The following is a 17,111-nucleotide window of genomic DNA, read 5'->3' as shown; positions in this document are numbered from 1 at the left end:
TGGTTGAAATAGTACTTCAGTCAGCATGAACTTAAACTGTTGAACTTATAACAGAAATCCAGGATGAACTTACTGTTCTGAGCTTGAATGGTGAAAAAGTTTTAGTTAAGTGATGGACAGTGATTTTTTCCCCATTGTTGAAGTAATTAATGAATATTTCAATAATTGATCTAAAACTGATTTGCAAATGTAGGGGAGTCTAGGATAGTTCAGTGCTTCATACTTTCTTTATATAGATGTCTTGCTTGTAGATCTGTTGTGACTCAATATTTTATTGGATTGCTGATCTGTTTACTAAAAATTCCCAAATATCATACTTGGCTCTCTGCTCAGTGTGTATTCATTTCTATTTTAATGAGTAAATAAAAAAAATTAAAGTCAGTTATGTGTGAGCTAATTTTTTTAAAAGACAGTTGCGACAAATCCAAGGGAACCTGTATGTACTATTGATTAAAAACAACCATTATACTCTATTATAAATCTGCTTGCTTGCATTCATAATGCCATATTCTGACTGGATCATTTCCAGACTGGTAATCAAGCTTTTTAATAGTTTGATTGTGGAACAAAATCAGTTGCCTTCGTTAATTCCTTCCAAGCAAGAACCAAACCGCGCTCATGCTTTTGTAGCCCTGACCACAGGAACCACCATAAAAATGCTTTGAATAGCTTTACGTTGCCTTTGCTACAACTCTGGACCTGTGAACCCTGATGAATATTAACTTTGGTTTTAAACCTGTATAAATGTGTAAATTGCTCCTTACCCATTCTCCTTTATTATACAAGACTAAACAATATTTAGACTTGCTGTTTTATGACATTTAAAAGAAATAAAACTATCTGAATTCCTTGTCTGACAAAATGAGGAGAGCAACTTTTCATTCCTTACAGGCTGACCAAGGTCCAAATACTTGTGAATGCCATGTTTGCAAACAGGAAGCTTCAGGTCTGACTGCTTCAGCGCTTGCAGCCGGACGCCTTCCTGCTGGCCATCAGTTTGTGAACCCAGAAAAACCTGCACATCCTGCACTTCACCTTTACCCCCATATACATGGACATGTACCATTGCATACTATTCCTCATCTGCCTCGTCCACTTATCCACCCTACCTTATATACAGCTTCCCCCTTTACACACAATAAGGTAAGTGTGACTAAAAAAATGCTTTCTAATTTCAGGAAAACAATTGTAAATTTGTGTGCATTACAGTAATTTAACTTAAGGCCTTATTGGCATATTACATTTACTTTTTTCCTAATTTATAAAGGTAATCTACTCATACATTCTGTAAAAGGGAGACCTGAAGTTGAGAATACCCCAGTTCTGATGGAATTTGGCCATCACTGGATTAGCAGTTGCTATCGTAAGGCTAATCTTGGTAAAGATTTTGTCAGTTTCTTATCAATTGGAGTAGATGTAGGGACAAGAAAAAAGTCTTTAAAAGATCAGTGTTACATTTAATGTAATATGGCTGTGCTAAATTTTAAATTTGTATATATTTGAGGTCAAAAGTTAATAGAAGAAAGGCAGCTGTTGTTCCTTTTCAACATTACTGTCCTGGATTTGGGTCAAAATGGTAATACTGTGAATAAGGTCAAGTGTAGAGGACTACTTGTTCAATGTTTTTGTGCTTTTAGGAGAGAGTAAATTCAGCAAAGCACTTCTGCAAAAGAGCATGGTTAACTAGCAAGATAAGGCTATTATAATCCATGTTCATCTGGAGATGTTCAGGCACTCTGACACTTCAGTGAGTGGGGCCAGATAATTGCCTGGTTAGTTTTTCAGAAGTTGCTCTGATTTAAATTTTTGAGGGTTTTTTTGCACTTAATGAAGACTGTCAGATAAGACTGAAACAAAAATGTGATTTACCTTTGCAGTACAGGTCTGCTCTGAAAAGGGATTCTAAAAATTAGCTCTGTGGAGTTCCACATCATTTTATTCAAAATCAATTAGTTAATTTTTCATGTATAAAGTATTCTAATCAGCCCCATAAACTCAGTCTGAGCTCTGAGAGGTGCCAAACAGGGCTGGGTGGGGCAGGGAGGGAAGATTCCTTGTGCTCTCATGCATAATTACCTCTGAAATGAAAGGTTAATGGGATTGTGTAAGTAGTGTGGAAGGCTGAACTTAGCCCGTGTCATGCTGTCTGGAGTGGCTCACAATTGTGACTGTCTATCTCAGGGCACACTGTCAGAAAACAGGGCAGACACCCCCATGCTGGTGTTGTGTTCTATAATTAGATTTCACAAAGGCAATAACAAATGTGAACTCCTGAATCACTATACTAGTCTTACCATATTAGATCACAGATAGTCCCCTTAGGCCCTCCAGTCTACCTTGCCACCTAGACAAACTGGACTTTGTGATTAAACCAAAAATCACAATACACTCAAGTTGCTTCCAATCCCAAGAGACCAGTCACTTACTCCCAATCAATTGGTATTCTAGATCTGACACCAAAGACCACTCTGGTAGCCAATTGTATAGTAAACTAACTAACGGTTTATTAGCTAAGAGAAGGAAGTGAGAGTTATTGAGAGATTAAAGCATGAGTCAGTTTGTAATTCCAAATGGTGGTAGTGATGATATAACTTGCCAGTTTCCCCAAAGTCTTTTCAGCATTCTTAAATTGTCTCTGGGGAGCTCCGCGTTGCATCTGATACACTTCCCTGTAAGAGGTCAAAACAGTCCAAACATACAGGATCTTTGCCTGAATCCATACTTATAGCTTCTTTCACAGAAAACAAGCTGACAGTGTTACTACCCACGTAGGCTTTTCATTTGATGACCGATAGTGAGGAATGCATTTTGAGTCTTTGACCGTCGATCATCTCACACAATAACCACTTGCTTTGAAATTAGCACTTTTCTGTTAAAATTCATCATTACCATTCCACAAGGCTTCTTTCTCATTTGATGGATTATTTAGTTATAGGAGCATACACAATGTAAATGTTGGGTACTATATTATAACAGATACAAATAAGTGAAAACAATGCATGTAACATCCCATCAGTTTTCATGAAGTTTAAACACCAAATACACTATTGTACATCTAAGAATCACTTTGATCTATATTAATATACAAATGAATTGGCCTGGGTCTCTGGCATGAGCTGGCACCTGGTCTGCCAGCGTAACAAGCTGAATCGCTTTTACTGTCAGTTGTATGTGAGAGGGGGAAAAACACCGCTTCAGTTTCAATTTCCAAGTTGTATATGCAGAGCTGGCAATTGGAAAACTACAAATCTTTATTTGAAAATGGAGCAGACTTTATATGGAGTCAGTGACTCAGAAAATTTGGGACCCTGCAGTGCTACTTTTAGAGTGTAACTCTCCAGATTAGAGGAAACTTGCACTCACATATCTTAGTCTGATTCAGATGGAGGCTTTAATGTCTGGTCCAAAGTGAATTAAATGTGTATTTCTGTGATGAAAACAAAGATAGTTGGAATGCAAAATCTTAGTGTATCGTACAAAAAGATCACAGAACACATCAATTGGTGTATATATTCAGATGAAAGCAAACTATACTGGTAACACCTGTAAAAGAGGTGTGAAGTGAGTATATAAAAGCTTCAGGGATAAGAAGTAAGGAAAATAAGTCAGAGTAAGGTTTAATTGGTTTTGGACTTTTTGACAGTAGGTTAGGCAGAAAGGGGGTTCTAAAATAGGGTTTTAGTATTGAGAAGGAGCTGAATAGGCACAGAGGAAAAGCTATTGCAGATAGTGGGGATGCATAAAGGAGGTTGTATTAGTCATTGGAGAGACAGCAGGAAGAGAGGGAGTAGGATGGGAAATAAGTCGGTGGAACAGGAAGTCTGAGCTGGTCGTTGTCATGGGGAGATTGACGTTGCTGCAATCGATGCAGCAGGGGTCAATGTAGCAGATCTAGTGATGACCTGCGAAATCTACAGTAGAGCACTCTTCGGTCGAGCCTGGTACTCCACCTCTCTGAGAGGAGTAAGGGAAGTCAACCGGAGAGCGTCTCCCATCGATGCAATGCAGTGAAGACACAAGGGTAAATCGACCTAAGCTACATCGTAGGTGGAGTAGCGTAATTTAGGTCTACTTATCCCGGTAGTGAAGACACAGCCCCCTGAGAGAAACTTTGGAGATTGTACAGGAAACTTTTGTGACTGGCTTTCTCTTTACTTTTGAAAGCATTAAAGATTTGAGGAGAGGATATGGTGTGTGACCAGATACAAGTAAGCCTTTGTATAAACTGGAAGATATGAAATTAACAAAGATTATAGGAAAGAGGTTATTTCTCAAAAGAGAGAGATGATCTTTTGGTTAAGGCACTGCACTGAAGATAAGGTTTGGGTTAAATTACCAGCTTTGATACATTTCTTATGTGAACCTGGGCAAGTTGTTAAATCTGCCACATTTCTGCATCTGTGTTTAGAAAAAAGATGGGGGGCAGGAGGAATAATAATAAAAGGGGGAGAGGCAGTAAAACTTCCCTACTTTACAGGGTTGTTGTGAGACTAAATTCATGAACGATTGTCGTGCTTATGATAATGAGACACACATTGGTATGTGTGGGTTTTGGGGAGATTACATTTGTATTACAGTAGTTCTACAGGCATCATCCACGTCACATCCCTTTGTGAGGTGCTCAACAGGCACAGTAAATCAGAGCTTGTAATCTTTAATTCAGAGGTTTAAGAGGTTGGTGAAACTGGAGGAGAAGGGGGAACAGTGAAAAGTGTATGAATATGTCTTTTCATAGGCTAACTTTGTGCCCAGGTAGTAGGTGAGAGGTTTTTTGTTACTGCAGACAAGTAGATCTGTAGAAGTGATCTGATCTTGCCAACTTCCTAGTCATCATCAGCTGATAGTGTTCTGTAACCATCCCAGTAAAAATGAGTTGGAAAGAGGACAGGATAGTGCTTTGTGGGTTTTTTTGTTTTGTTTTGTTTTTTTTTAAGGAGTCTATTCATACACAAGGTGTGGCATGAAAGAAAGCATGCTGGGTGCCTGTGGAATAAGTGGGCAACTAAGGCTAGCATCTTTGCCAAAGAAGTGGGGAGTTGCAGATGCAGTAATGAGAGCATATTAAAAAGGGGGGCTAAATTGTGAAGACCCTTCTCAACTATGAGTGGTATTTACCTTAGCTGTTAGAAAAGTTATTGGACACGGCCAGTGATTTCAGTGTTAATATGCAGATTTCCAGTTGTATATATCTTTCTATCCCATTAATTTTGGAAGAATAAAACTGAAACACTTTTTCTAGGCTTGCTTAAAGGCCATGGTACTCAGAGGGCTTGTACAACACACTCAAACTTCATCCCTAATATTGAAAACTGAAATTACAAAATTTAAACCAGAAGAAATCCAGAACCTACTTCCGTGCAACTAAAGGAGGATGCTATGTGCTTTCGACCTAATAATTCTAGGAACAAAATAGTTTACACATTTCATAGATTCCAGTTGTTAAAAAAATACTGTTAAAACTCCTGTTGAGATGACAAGAGTAGAAGATTTAGAGTACTAGAGAGAATCTATTTAGAAACACATCTGTTTAGACTAGAATATATACTTTATTTCTCTTTCTCCTGTGCTTATTTACCAACTGATATTTTCATAATCCCCTGATCCCCTGTTGTGGTAATGATTATATTGTCACAGAGGATTGTTTTCTGGTGGATAATAGGTAGTTAAAAATAATGAGTCCTTAAAGGTTCAGCTTTTATGCAAATATAATTTTTAATAAAAAGTTAAGACCAACAGAAACTCAATATGCACACAACTTTTTACAAGAGGAAAATTTTTGTCAGCTGGTTGTTCTTTAAGAGCTATATATAAGTGTGTGTATTATGTATGTGTATGTAGATAGATATAGATATAGCAGTTAAGGTACGACCCACACATATTCCTATATAAATATAAACAAACCTGCCATAATTGTTACTTCAGGAGACAAACTTCTATTAGTTTTTAGTTTACATAATTTCTTACAGGATCATAACACTTTATTATAATGACTTGAATATTGCTGTTGGAATAACTGTGTAGGCAGACAGATTATTAATTAGAAAATACTCTTATAATTTTTGTAGGCATTACCGCCAGCACCGGTTCAGAATCATACAAACAAGCATCAGGTATTCAATGCATCGCTCCAAGATCATATTTATCCAAGCTGTTTTGGGAGCACTCCCGACTGGAATAGCTCGAAATTTATAAGTCTTTGGGAAACAGAAATGATGAATGACAAGAACTGGAATCCAGCTACATTTTTGCCTGACACACTTCCTGGTGAGGGTTTGTTATAATTTCGCACTGGATAGCGATGAAAACTGCATTATGAAACTGAATATGGCACTTTCTGGCAGTGGTACATTTCATTGTCATTTTTGAGAGAGCAGTTCTGGTAAAGATTTGCATAGACAGGGAGTCATGGTAGCTATAATGGCTGAAAACATGAAAGTAAAAACTCTTTAATCTCATTGCAGGGGCAAAAGCAAAAAGAAACTGCTTCTCTTGGCCTCTGGTATAGAGAGAGATTTATAGAGATGCTTGTATCTTCAGATTCGTGCAGCTACAGAAAGATGTGGGTTTAGAGAGATACTTATAAGGAAGGGATAAGAAGTAAAAAATCCTGAGTCTCCTGTCACAAGATCTTGATCTTGTTTCATAAAATTATAGGAGCACTGCTAGACTAACGCCACCACAACTGCCACAGATTCCTTCCTCTTGTCACTGTGATGGGAGAAAAGCTAGAAGAACCCAGAGTGGATGACTTAGATGCAAAACAAGCTTCAGAATATTTTCTTGTTACATTATGTTGTAGAATTACTTCCTTGGATCTTTGAATTTATTTGACTTATCATACAAAGGAACAATTTATAGATCAGTTGCCACTATAGGATCAGGTATTTAGGGGCTTGTCCAAATTTGAATGTGTATAGGTATGTTTCATGTGAGTTCAGTATGTCTTGCTTCATTAAACTAGTAAGTCTGAGGGAATTCTAATTGGCATTTGGATACCGAAAAGTCTGTGCTGCTTTGCAGCAACATTCTTGAAATCTAAAATACTGTTAAGGGGAGAGAGAACAGCGGAAACTCAACCAGTAAAATAGTACCTTATAGTATACTAAAATAGTACAGTATACATGTACCTTACTTCTCTTGTTTTCATTACAAATATTGCATTTTTTTGCAAGATTTCTTTCTGTCGTAAAACATGACTCACTGAAAAACTGTCTTGTTCTGAGACTTTATTTTGCTTTTTGTTCTGATTGTCTCTTGTCTGGCCTGTTTCTAATTTGTACCCAGCTACTATAGTAGCATTAAAAAACTAACAAAATACTCCATCCAGGTCACTAGTGGAAAACAAGTGAGAGTAATCTCCGTTATGGAAAGTCACACCCCAAAAAACACCAGCACAAACTGGCACTTGGAGTCGCCAATAACTAAGTAAGCATTAAGGCTACATTTTCTTCTCACTCTGATTGAGGTGGTATGCTGTCAGTGCCTGTTGTGTTATATGGCTAAACTGGGCATTAGACTCCAGAGCTGTCAATCTTACACATTTCACAAGTGTAAATTCACTTAAAAAATTAAAAGGTTGAACAGATATGTACAGTAATGCAGTATGCTGCTTATTACCTCTACTGATCTTTAAGAACACTTTTCAAATTTTAGTTTATATGACAAATTGGCCTGAGAATTTAAATTTAGTTACACTTACATAGACTAACATTCAGTGAGAACATATTTACTTCAGTAGTCCTACCAGGCCAGTAATAACATACATAGCTAGATATAGAAGTAAACATCAGAGTTCAGCAAATTAGAACATGCTTAAATCTGGCCAAGTGCCATGAACACAATTCTTGTAATTCTAGAAGTCTTAATTTCTGTATGTTTCACTTGAAGGGAGTGATCTATTAGCACCAGCGCTCTCAGAAATAAGACCTGAAGCACTTCCTACTACATCTAGCAGTGAAGCAACAGCAGTTACAGATAGCAAAGACAAAAAAAATGCTGCAAAGAAGAAATGTCTGTACAATTTCCAGGATGCCTTTATGGAAGCTAATAAAGTTGTCATGGCAACCTCTTCTGCCACTTCTTCTGTCTCTTGCACAGCTACTACAGTGCAGTCAAGCAGCAACCAGTTTAAAGTATCATCTAAGAGACCTTCATCAATAGGTAAGAACTGTAATGCATGCGAAGTAACTTGAAGTCAGTTGCTAAATTAATGAGCCACAAAGGTTTTAAGGTATTATTATTCATATTATGTATTTAAATGGTTTAAACAGCTTCTTTTACTCAAAACTGAGCTATTACTCTGGAACTATATTTTTTCTGTACTCTCTTAATTTTAGGACTCTTGATTAAGTCCTTTTGGGTTAGGGTTGGTTTGGCCAAAATGTTGGTGTGTAAAAAGGGAAAATACATTTTAAAAATATATTCTTTAAATATGCTTGAATATCTTAATTGCTCAGTTTGTGACTAAAAAGATCAGTTACCTTATTTTTAAAGGTTTTGGAGTAGCAGCCATGTTAGTCTGTATCCACAAAAAGAAAAGAAGTACTTGTGGCACCTGAGAGACTAACAAATTTATCTGAGCATAAGCTTTCGTGAGCTACAGCTCACTTCATCGGATGCATACTGTGGAGGTGTATTTTCCACTGCATGCATCCAGTGAAGTGAGCTGTAGCTCACGAAAGCTTATGCTCAGATAAATTTGTTAGCCGCTAAGGTGCCACAAGTACTCCTTTTCTTTTTGCTGATTTTTAAAGAGCTAGAAGTCAAGAATAGCTGGTTCAAGCTAGTGGAGATTTGTTACTTCATTTTTTGAAGGAAATTAACCTTTTCTTTTTTTTTTCTTTTTCTTTTTTTTTTCCAAATTTAGGAGAAGTCTTCCACAATATCAATAAAGAGGACCATAGACATTCTGCACCAGTTGCACCACGAAATAGCCCTACTAGTTTAGCATCCCTTCCTTCACTCTCTCCTGCTGCACTGTCTCCAGCCGCTACACCCCATATCCCAAATCTTGCTGCTCCATCTTTCCCCAAAACTGCTGCAACAGCCCCTGGATTTGTGGATCCACATTCAGGTCTTTGTCCCTCCACAGTTGCACCCCCAACTTCAACCACAAACAGCTCCGTAAGTGCGCCACCAAGTGTCTGCAGGTGAGTTTACTTTGTTCATACTTAAATTGGCATTAAAAATAGTAACAAACATGCAAAATAAATGTTCACTCTTGCAGCACCACTTTGTACACCATTATAACGTGAGAGGGAGTCTTGTCCATTTGATAGATGAGCAGGACACCTGAGTTCTGTTCCCTGGTTTGCCACTCACTAGCCGTGTGACTTTGCACAAGTCACATCAAGTGTGGTGTTACTCTCAGGAAAGTGTGGCCATGGTGTTTCTGGGGTTGCATTTTTTTTGTCACATGCAGAATCACACTTGTTCAGCTTATAAGTAAAAAGACATGTTTTCTCACTGTGTGCGCTAAAATGGGATGGAAAAGTCAAACTGTGCTTTCTGGTTCATTCATCATTCAAGTGACAACATACTTTTTGTTAGTTTAGTCAGCAGACTTCATAGATTCATAGATATTAAGGTCAGAAGGGACCATTATGATCATCTAGTCTGACCTCCTGCACAATGCAAGCCACCGAATCTTACCTACCCGCTCCTGCAATAAACCTCTCACCTATGTCTGAGCTATTGAAGTCCTCAAATCATGGTTTAAAGACTTGACTTGGAAACCATACAAGGAGCATACTTCATGAGAAAGCTACCATATTTAAACAGTGTTTTGACCATAACTGTGCTTGCAACTTCTCTGAGTATCAGTTCCCCATTTGTAAAATGAATGTAATAACTAACCTTTTTTGTGATACTTAAAATTTTAAAGGTCTTTGAAAGCATTGGATGAATTGTGTACAGGACGTTATGGCAGAGTGATTTCATAGTGACACTGATTCTCTAGTGTCTGAAGAGCAGGAATGTCCTAAAGGCAAAGCAGCTGACTCATTCTTCTGAGTACTCTGACTTGTAGTACTGTGGTGATGGTTGCTATGGAGGAGATGGGAGGCCACAGCCGTAGTTATGATGCGGGATCTTGAGAACCAAGCAGAGTGATAGCTATCCACTTGAATTACTTTTCAAAAAGTTAGCTTTGTAACATCTGGCTAGCTTTGTATTACTGCTGTTTGAACTAGAGGAAATTATTGAAATATAAAAATGATTCTTTGCAATAAAAAGAGAAACGTTTCTTTGAGCGTAGGTTACCTAGTCTAGTGCAATAGAACCCAAATTTCTGTTAGCACCACTAGGTGCTGCTGCAATGCGAATAATATTAGGATGTGTAGGAAATGGGATGGAGAAAAAGACAGAAAATATCATGCTGTTATGTGAATCAATTGTACATCCTCGCTGGAAAAACTTTGTTCAGTTCCGTTATCATGTCTAAAAAGGATATAGTTCAAGTAGAGGGGGTTCAGAGACAGGTGAAGAGAATGGGGAGAGACATGGGAAAAAATTCAGTATGAAGAGATAGTGAAAAGACTGGCACTGTTCACCTTGTGAAGAGATAAATAAACAAACATAGAACATGTAGAACATGCACTACATTTTACAGTTTCTCATAATGAGACATTAATTATAAGTACTTTTTTCACACTATGCATGATTACCTTTGGGACTGACTTTTGCTATCTTTGGAGACAATAGCTTAGCAGAAATCAAAAAGGATTGGGCACTTACATGGATTACGTGCATGTGCAAAGATATAAGCATGAAGGTTATTTTAAATATGTAAGGATATAAATCAACCTGTGTTTCTTGGTGAATAAACTTTCCCTGGGCTAAACTATTTTATAACTGCCTCCTGCAGAACTTTACACCTTCCTCTGAGGCACCTGATACTGGACTAGTTGGATCACTGTCTGCTCCTTGTTTTCAGATGATCTTGAGAGTCTTGTTTGTAGTAAAGAGTTTGGACATCTGTAGAAGCAAGGGGGGAAACAAGGAGGAGAGCAAATACTGTGTGACCAACCAGCTCTACTGACCACCAGTGATCCATAGATCACAGTTTGTAAATCACTTTGTTTTAACAAATGAAAATAACTGGTTCCCAGATTATGAATACAAGTATACCTTTTAGACCAGGATGGATTTCTCTAAACAGTGATTCTCCCGTTTACTCATTCAGTGGACCGCTTCATGAGCATTTCATGGAGCCATCTTCCCTTTAAAATACCCTAGTCTCATTGCTTGGTTTTGAACATACAGTTCTGCAGACTGCTAGAATAGGTTTTGAGGTGATGCACGTCCCACAGTTTGAGAACTGCTGCTTCTGATTCACATACATATCTCTCTATATATACATATAATATGTTTCTTTTTTGTTATATTGTAATAAACCCTCTGTTTTCTTTAATACAGTGACCCTGACTGTGAGGGCCATCGCTGTGAGAACAGTAATACGTATGATCATCAACAGTATGATGGAGAGGAGAGCCAAGATGAAGACAGCTGTTCGGAGCATAGCTCTAGTACCTCAACATCCACAAATCAGAAAGAAGGAAAATACTGTGACTGTTGCTACTGTGAGTTCTTCGGTCATGGAGGTGTAAGTTTTGTTTAATTATTTTAATAAGAGTAACTGTTTTCAAGTGTGCCATCATCTGTTGCTTGTTATGTTATCTAATTGGCTGTAACTGTTTAGTGGCAGAAATAGTAAAAATAAGTGACTGTAAATTCCTTTTTTCATTTTTAACTGTAAATTTTAATCCGGTATCTTATAATAAGCTTACTGCAAAGATAGGAATTTTGTAGATAGAAAATGCATTCTAAAGCCTTTTCTAAGAAGCACTAAAAATAAGCTAGTGACAATAAAACTATTTCACAGCTAGATTTCCAGCACTGTGTGATCTTAGGCAAATTATTTAACCTCTGTTATATTTGTGAAATAGGGTGATTGTACTCCAGCCACCTTTGTGGTACACTAAGAACAGAGAAATAATAGAAAGGGATGGAGCTAGAGAGATCAATATAAGAGTAGAAAATAAAATGTAAACTGGGAAATTTGTGTATCTAGTATGAGCAAAGCTTAAAACCCCGTGTTTTTAAATTAAATTTAAAAAGTTTCCTAATTCTTAGTATTACAAATATACTTACAATTCTGAAAAATAATTCACTAATAAGAAAAGTACACTGAAACAGTGACTTGACCAACTTAAAAGGTGTTTTGTAGTCATAACAAAGCTTTAATACTTATTAATTGGCTATGGGATCTCTCCTTTTGTCTGCTTTTCTTCAGTGCTGAGGATTTGACTCAAGCCTGTTTAAGTCAATGGGAATCTGAAGACTTAAGTGCATACTCCTTGCATAAGCAGCAAATATGAACATTTTAAAAGTTCTGTTTAATTGCAGTTTTTATAAATTGAAATAGATACTTTTAATGTGGCAATCTATTTTAGGGTTTTACACAGCCATCCATTATCATAGTAGCTAATGATCTTCCATGTAAAATCTGTAATAATAAAGCACCTAGTAGACTTCATGGAGTCTCTGGCGCTTTTCCCATTTTGGGGTAAAAACTGTGCTTATGGGGATTAAAATAAAATCAGCCAATACTACCTACATTGTATAGCAGTAAAGACAATTCAAAGTGACAACCAACCTAGCTGACTGGATTGGGCTACAGTTTTAGCCCAAAGTCAAACAAACAACTGCATGAAAGTCGTGGTGGCTTATTTTTTTTCCCTGCCACTAAATATTTACGTGGAAAACAGTGGCAGCAAAGACTTACTCCTTTTTCAACTTACATTTGATAAACTGTCAACAACCATAACTAAGTCCTGACCTACCACTGGAAACTCCTCTGCTGGCATTTGGTCTCCCTCTACCTCCCCACCCACCTGCAAGATGAAAATAAACAGCTCTGGCTAATGAGACAGCCAAAAATCTGTTGTGATACTGTTGTCTGTTGCATACGTATTGCATGTGCACACAACTGGCATTGGGGGTCGGTATTTTTTATGCACTATCTGAAACTTCATATTGCAAAATTCTAAGCAGCACTGTGAAACTTTCAAGCCATTTTTTTTCTCTTATGGCCATTAGCCACCAGCTGCACCAACCAGTAGAAATTATGCAGAAATGAGGGAAAAACTTCGCTTACGTTTGACAAAGAGGAAAGAGGAGCAGCCGAAGAAACCAGACCAGATTTCTGAAAGAGAGAGTGTAGTTGACCATCGAAAAGTGGAAGACTTGCTACAATTCATAAACAGCTCTGAGACCAAACCAGTAAGCAGCTCTCGGGCAGCCAAGCGAGCGAGACATAAGCAAAGAAAGGTAAGAAACAGACCCATATTTGTCACAAATTATCTAACTTGAATTTATAAAGGCATTGTGTGTCTAGGTATTTGTGTGAAATTTTCCATAGGCATCATTTTAAATGGCACACTACTGATTGAATGTGCATTACTGATTTTAAACTGGCATTGATGTACTCTGTAGCATACAGGTATATAACACAGCTGGTTTAGTCTGGTGAGTATATTCATGGTGCTGTTTTGAAAGCTACCTGAGATTTTTTGCTCTCAGAGGATTTACCAGTATATCATAGCCTTTTTTTTTTTTTTTTTTTTTCTGGCAAGTAAATTACATATTCGAACTGCACATCATCAAAGGGGGTATTTCTTAGTGTCAGAATTTCAGGATCTTTAATGCACTCCAGGGTGGTTACCCAAAGTGACACAGTAATAATGGGTGGATGTCAAAATCTAGCATTCTTCACCAGGACATCAGTCAGCTCCATTAAAAATGTTCCTTCAACCATGTAGCATAGGAGCAGTATGTCTGTGCTGATGTGGAGGAGAGTCAAGATTTGTAAGTTATTTGGTCTCTACTGTGGTCTAAGTGAAATAAAAGACAGGTTGAGTGAAGAGCCATGGTCTCCCTGGTTGGCTGGAGGGTAAATATTCATAGAATCATAGAATATCAGGGTTGGAAGAGACCTCAGGAGGTCATCTAGTCCAACCCTCTGCTCAAAGCAGGACCAACCCCAACTAATTCATCAACTAAATAAATATTGGGTCAGGGAGAAATGGCAAGTTGCAGTATGACGTCTGAACTTAACTAGCTTTCAAATGTCAGTTGGCAAAAAAAGAGGAAATATATGGAATTATGTCCTTCAAAAATTGTGACGATTTGGTTGTGAGGGGATGCAGGAAAATAGTTAAATTTTTGTCTTTTGTTGAGCTGATATCTTCACACACCAACTTCAGGATATACAGGAAAAGGTTCAAAATAAGGCTTAAGTTACTGTGTGTGTTTGAAATCTGGAAAATAAATTTTATAAGCTCCCTAAGTATTCCACATTTTAGGTGATACTTTACTTTACACATTTGGATTTTTGTAGTTTGGGATATTTCGTTGGGGAGCCAAAGTTGTGTTTTAACATAGGCCATACTAATGAAAAACAGACTCTCTTTTTCACAAAAAGAAAAGGAATACTTGTGGCACCTTAGAGACTAACCAATTTATTTGAGCATAAGCTTTCGTGAGCTACAGCTCACTTCATCGGATGTTCACGAAAGCTTATGCTCAGATAAATTTGTTAGTCTCTGAGGTACCACAAATACTCGTTTTCTTTTTGCAGATACAGACTAACGTGGCTGCTACTCTGAAAACTATTTTTTTCGTAAGTCCCAAAGTTAACAAGTAGTTTTTCTTTAAACTGCTTGTTTTTAACATTGTCCATTAATTCATTTTAAAAACACAAATTATGCAAATACAGTGCTGTGTACTCAGAAGAAAAGAATCAGAAGATTTTATAGGATTTTTTTTTTAAGAACCCTCCCCCACCCCCCCAAAACTTGCTAATCTCTTAAAAGGAATGGGTCACATATAAGCGCTTCCAAAAAGTCACAAAATTTTTGCAGGATCTGGCTGTCAACTAGCAAATGGCATTGCGCAAGAAGCTACTGCTCGTAATTTAATTAAGAGGGGTAAGCAAACTTAGCACAATAAAACCTTGATTATTTTCAGTTATAACTGGGAAAACCCATTGTGAATTAGTAATCAAGTAAACCATTTTTAAAAATTAATAATGAATGACTGTCCTTTTATTTTTTACAACTTTAGTGTTAATTTGTTTCATAATGTACAAGTAAAAAGGACTGTGATTCTCATATAGTGTTACTGGATAACATTATTTTTACTGGTGGTTGTTAAAATTTAAACTACTGTGGAATTTTCCAATGAAGAGCATATTTTCCTATCAATTTGTCAAATGTTCAGTAGAATACTAGACTTTTAATATTATAAAAACAATACTGAAAAAAGGGTGTGATCAACTTTAGTTATATGCCTAATACCTTTATCTGGGTGCATTCATTGGATTTTCAGAATAAGGGCCTGTTTGTGGTCAGGAATAACACTGTCATGTTTCTTGTATCATATTTACACCTATTATTACTATATATGAACACCCAGCCTTTATCCACCCCAGCGACCTATTCTTGCTTGTGATAATATTCTGAAGGATATACAGTTGTGCACTCAGTTAAATATTGCCTCTTTAGTGTTACAAAAATGAGCTGAAAAATGCTTTTTTCCTGCTTTCTATTGAGCACAATAAAAGTTATTGTAAATGGAAAATGTGCTATAGCTTCATGGACAATATCTGTAGGTAGCTGCTAAGTGTGTTCGTTTTAAATTGCTTACCCATTCTAATACTATTCTTGAGGGGTACATTTATGTTTCATACTGTGACTTCTAAAATACCTTAACACATCCTTGTAACATGGAATGTTTAGGAATTAGCTATTGAGATGAAGATCTTTTCCCAAATGTCTAGTTCTTAGAATCTTTGTCATCCTTTATTTAATAAACTGCTGCTTTTGTAGCTAGAAGAAAAGGCTCGTCTTGAAGCAGAAGCCAAAGAGAGGGAGCATCATCAGTTGATTGAAGAGCAGAGACGGCGGGAAGAGGAGGAGGAAGAAAGACTAAAACAGGAGCTGCAACGACTTCAAGAACTTCAGCAGTTACAGGCTGTAAAGAAAAAGAAAAAAGACAGAACAAGTAAAGACTGTGAGAAGATGGAAATGCTTACTCGAGACTGCCAGGCAGTGAAGGAATCAATCCCAAAAACACCAGAAGACATTCAGAATGGCATACTTGAGCAATCAGAAAAGGTAGAAACCTCATCTAGTTCACTGTCTAGGCATGTAAATCATGTGGAACAGAGGCCAATTCCTGAGATGATCTGTGAACTATCTGATCCCACAAACACTAGAGACTCAAAGTTGCTTTTCCAGAAAGAGATGAATGTGAAACAGCATGAGCCCCTGTCTTTTCTCTTTGATATAATGCATCATCATAAAGAAGGTAATAGTAAACAAAAACTAAAGCAAATAAACAAACCCTGTGCTGAACAAGTGAAAAAGCCTGCTGAATCCCCCAAAGCAACAGAGATTCAATCTAAGACCAGAAACCAAATAGAATCCAAAGTGAAAGAAGCAGAGCTCCCACAGCTTGCAGAGCCGAAAAAAGAGGAGAAAAAAACAAGCAGTAATAATAACAAAAAGCAGCTGAATCACGTAAAGGAAGAGAAAACACCTGTAGTGAGTGAATCCCCTTCTCCAAGTGAGCAGCAACAAAACAATAAACTGATACTCGCAGAATCTCCTCAGCCAAAAGGCAAGAACAAGAAAAACAAGAAGAAGAAGGGAGACAAAGTCAACAATTCCATAGGTAAGTGCATAACTAAGAATTTTTCATATAGATTAGTTTCAAAATTTTGGGACAGCTCTCCAATCACCCATATCAGTGTAAATTGGGAGTAACTCACTGATGTTAAACATGTGTGAGAGGAGAATCAGATCTCCTTCATCTGTTGAGTCAATCACTAAAATGACATTTTTAGTTAATTCTGCTATTTTTCTGTGCTCTTAGCATTGATGTTTAATCTGATGTTCAGTATTAATAATAGAGATGCAAATAGCTAACCAGTATGGAATATTAATAAGTATGGAAAAACATGTAAGAGAACATTACAACTAGTAGTGTTTTGTATCCTTTCCATACACTTTGAGTCAGCTAAACAATAAGATACAGGTAGCATCTCTTTC

At 37.2% G+C, this 17,111-nt stretch overlaps 1 protein-coding gene across 3 annotated transcripts in view; it reads left to right on the top strand.

Annotated features, from left to right (window-relative positions):
* The window catches only part of FAM193A (family with sequence similarity 193 member A), a 108,591-nt gene that overhangs the window by 83,371 nt on the left and 8,109 nt on the right, over positions 1–17,111 (top strand). For 2 of the 3 annotated variants that reach the window (XM_077815920.1, XM_077815918.1), the window contains 7 exons: positions 892–1,143; positions 6,066–6,264; positions 7,888–8,160; positions 8,867–9,149; positions 11,416–11,602; positions 13,099–13,329; positions 15,888–16,734. In XM_077815920.1, the coding sequence (XP_077672046.1) occupies positions 892–1,143; positions 6,066–6,264; positions 7,888–8,160; positions 8,867–9,149; positions 11,416–11,602; positions 13,099–13,329; positions 15,888–16,734 (2,272 nt within the window). The remainder of the gene's footprint in view (positions 1–891; positions 1,144–6,065; positions 6,265–7,887; positions 8,161–8,866; positions 9,150–11,415; positions 11,603–13,098; positions 13,330–15,887; positions 16,735–17,111) is intronic. The other variant, XM_077815919.1, reaches the window with a different exon arrangement.

Source organism: Eretmochelys imbricata, chromosome 4 (genome assembly GCF_965152235.1).
Source record: "Eretmochelys imbricata isolate rEreImb1 chromosome 4, rEreImb1.hap1, whole genome shotgun sequence".
In the NCBI taxonomy this organism is placed as follows: Eukaryota; Metazoa; Chordata; order Testudines; family Cheloniidae; genus Eretmochelys; species Eretmochelys imbricata.
Note: the sequence above shows the minus strand (reverse complement) of the source record. Positions and strands in the feature narration are given on the sequence as shown.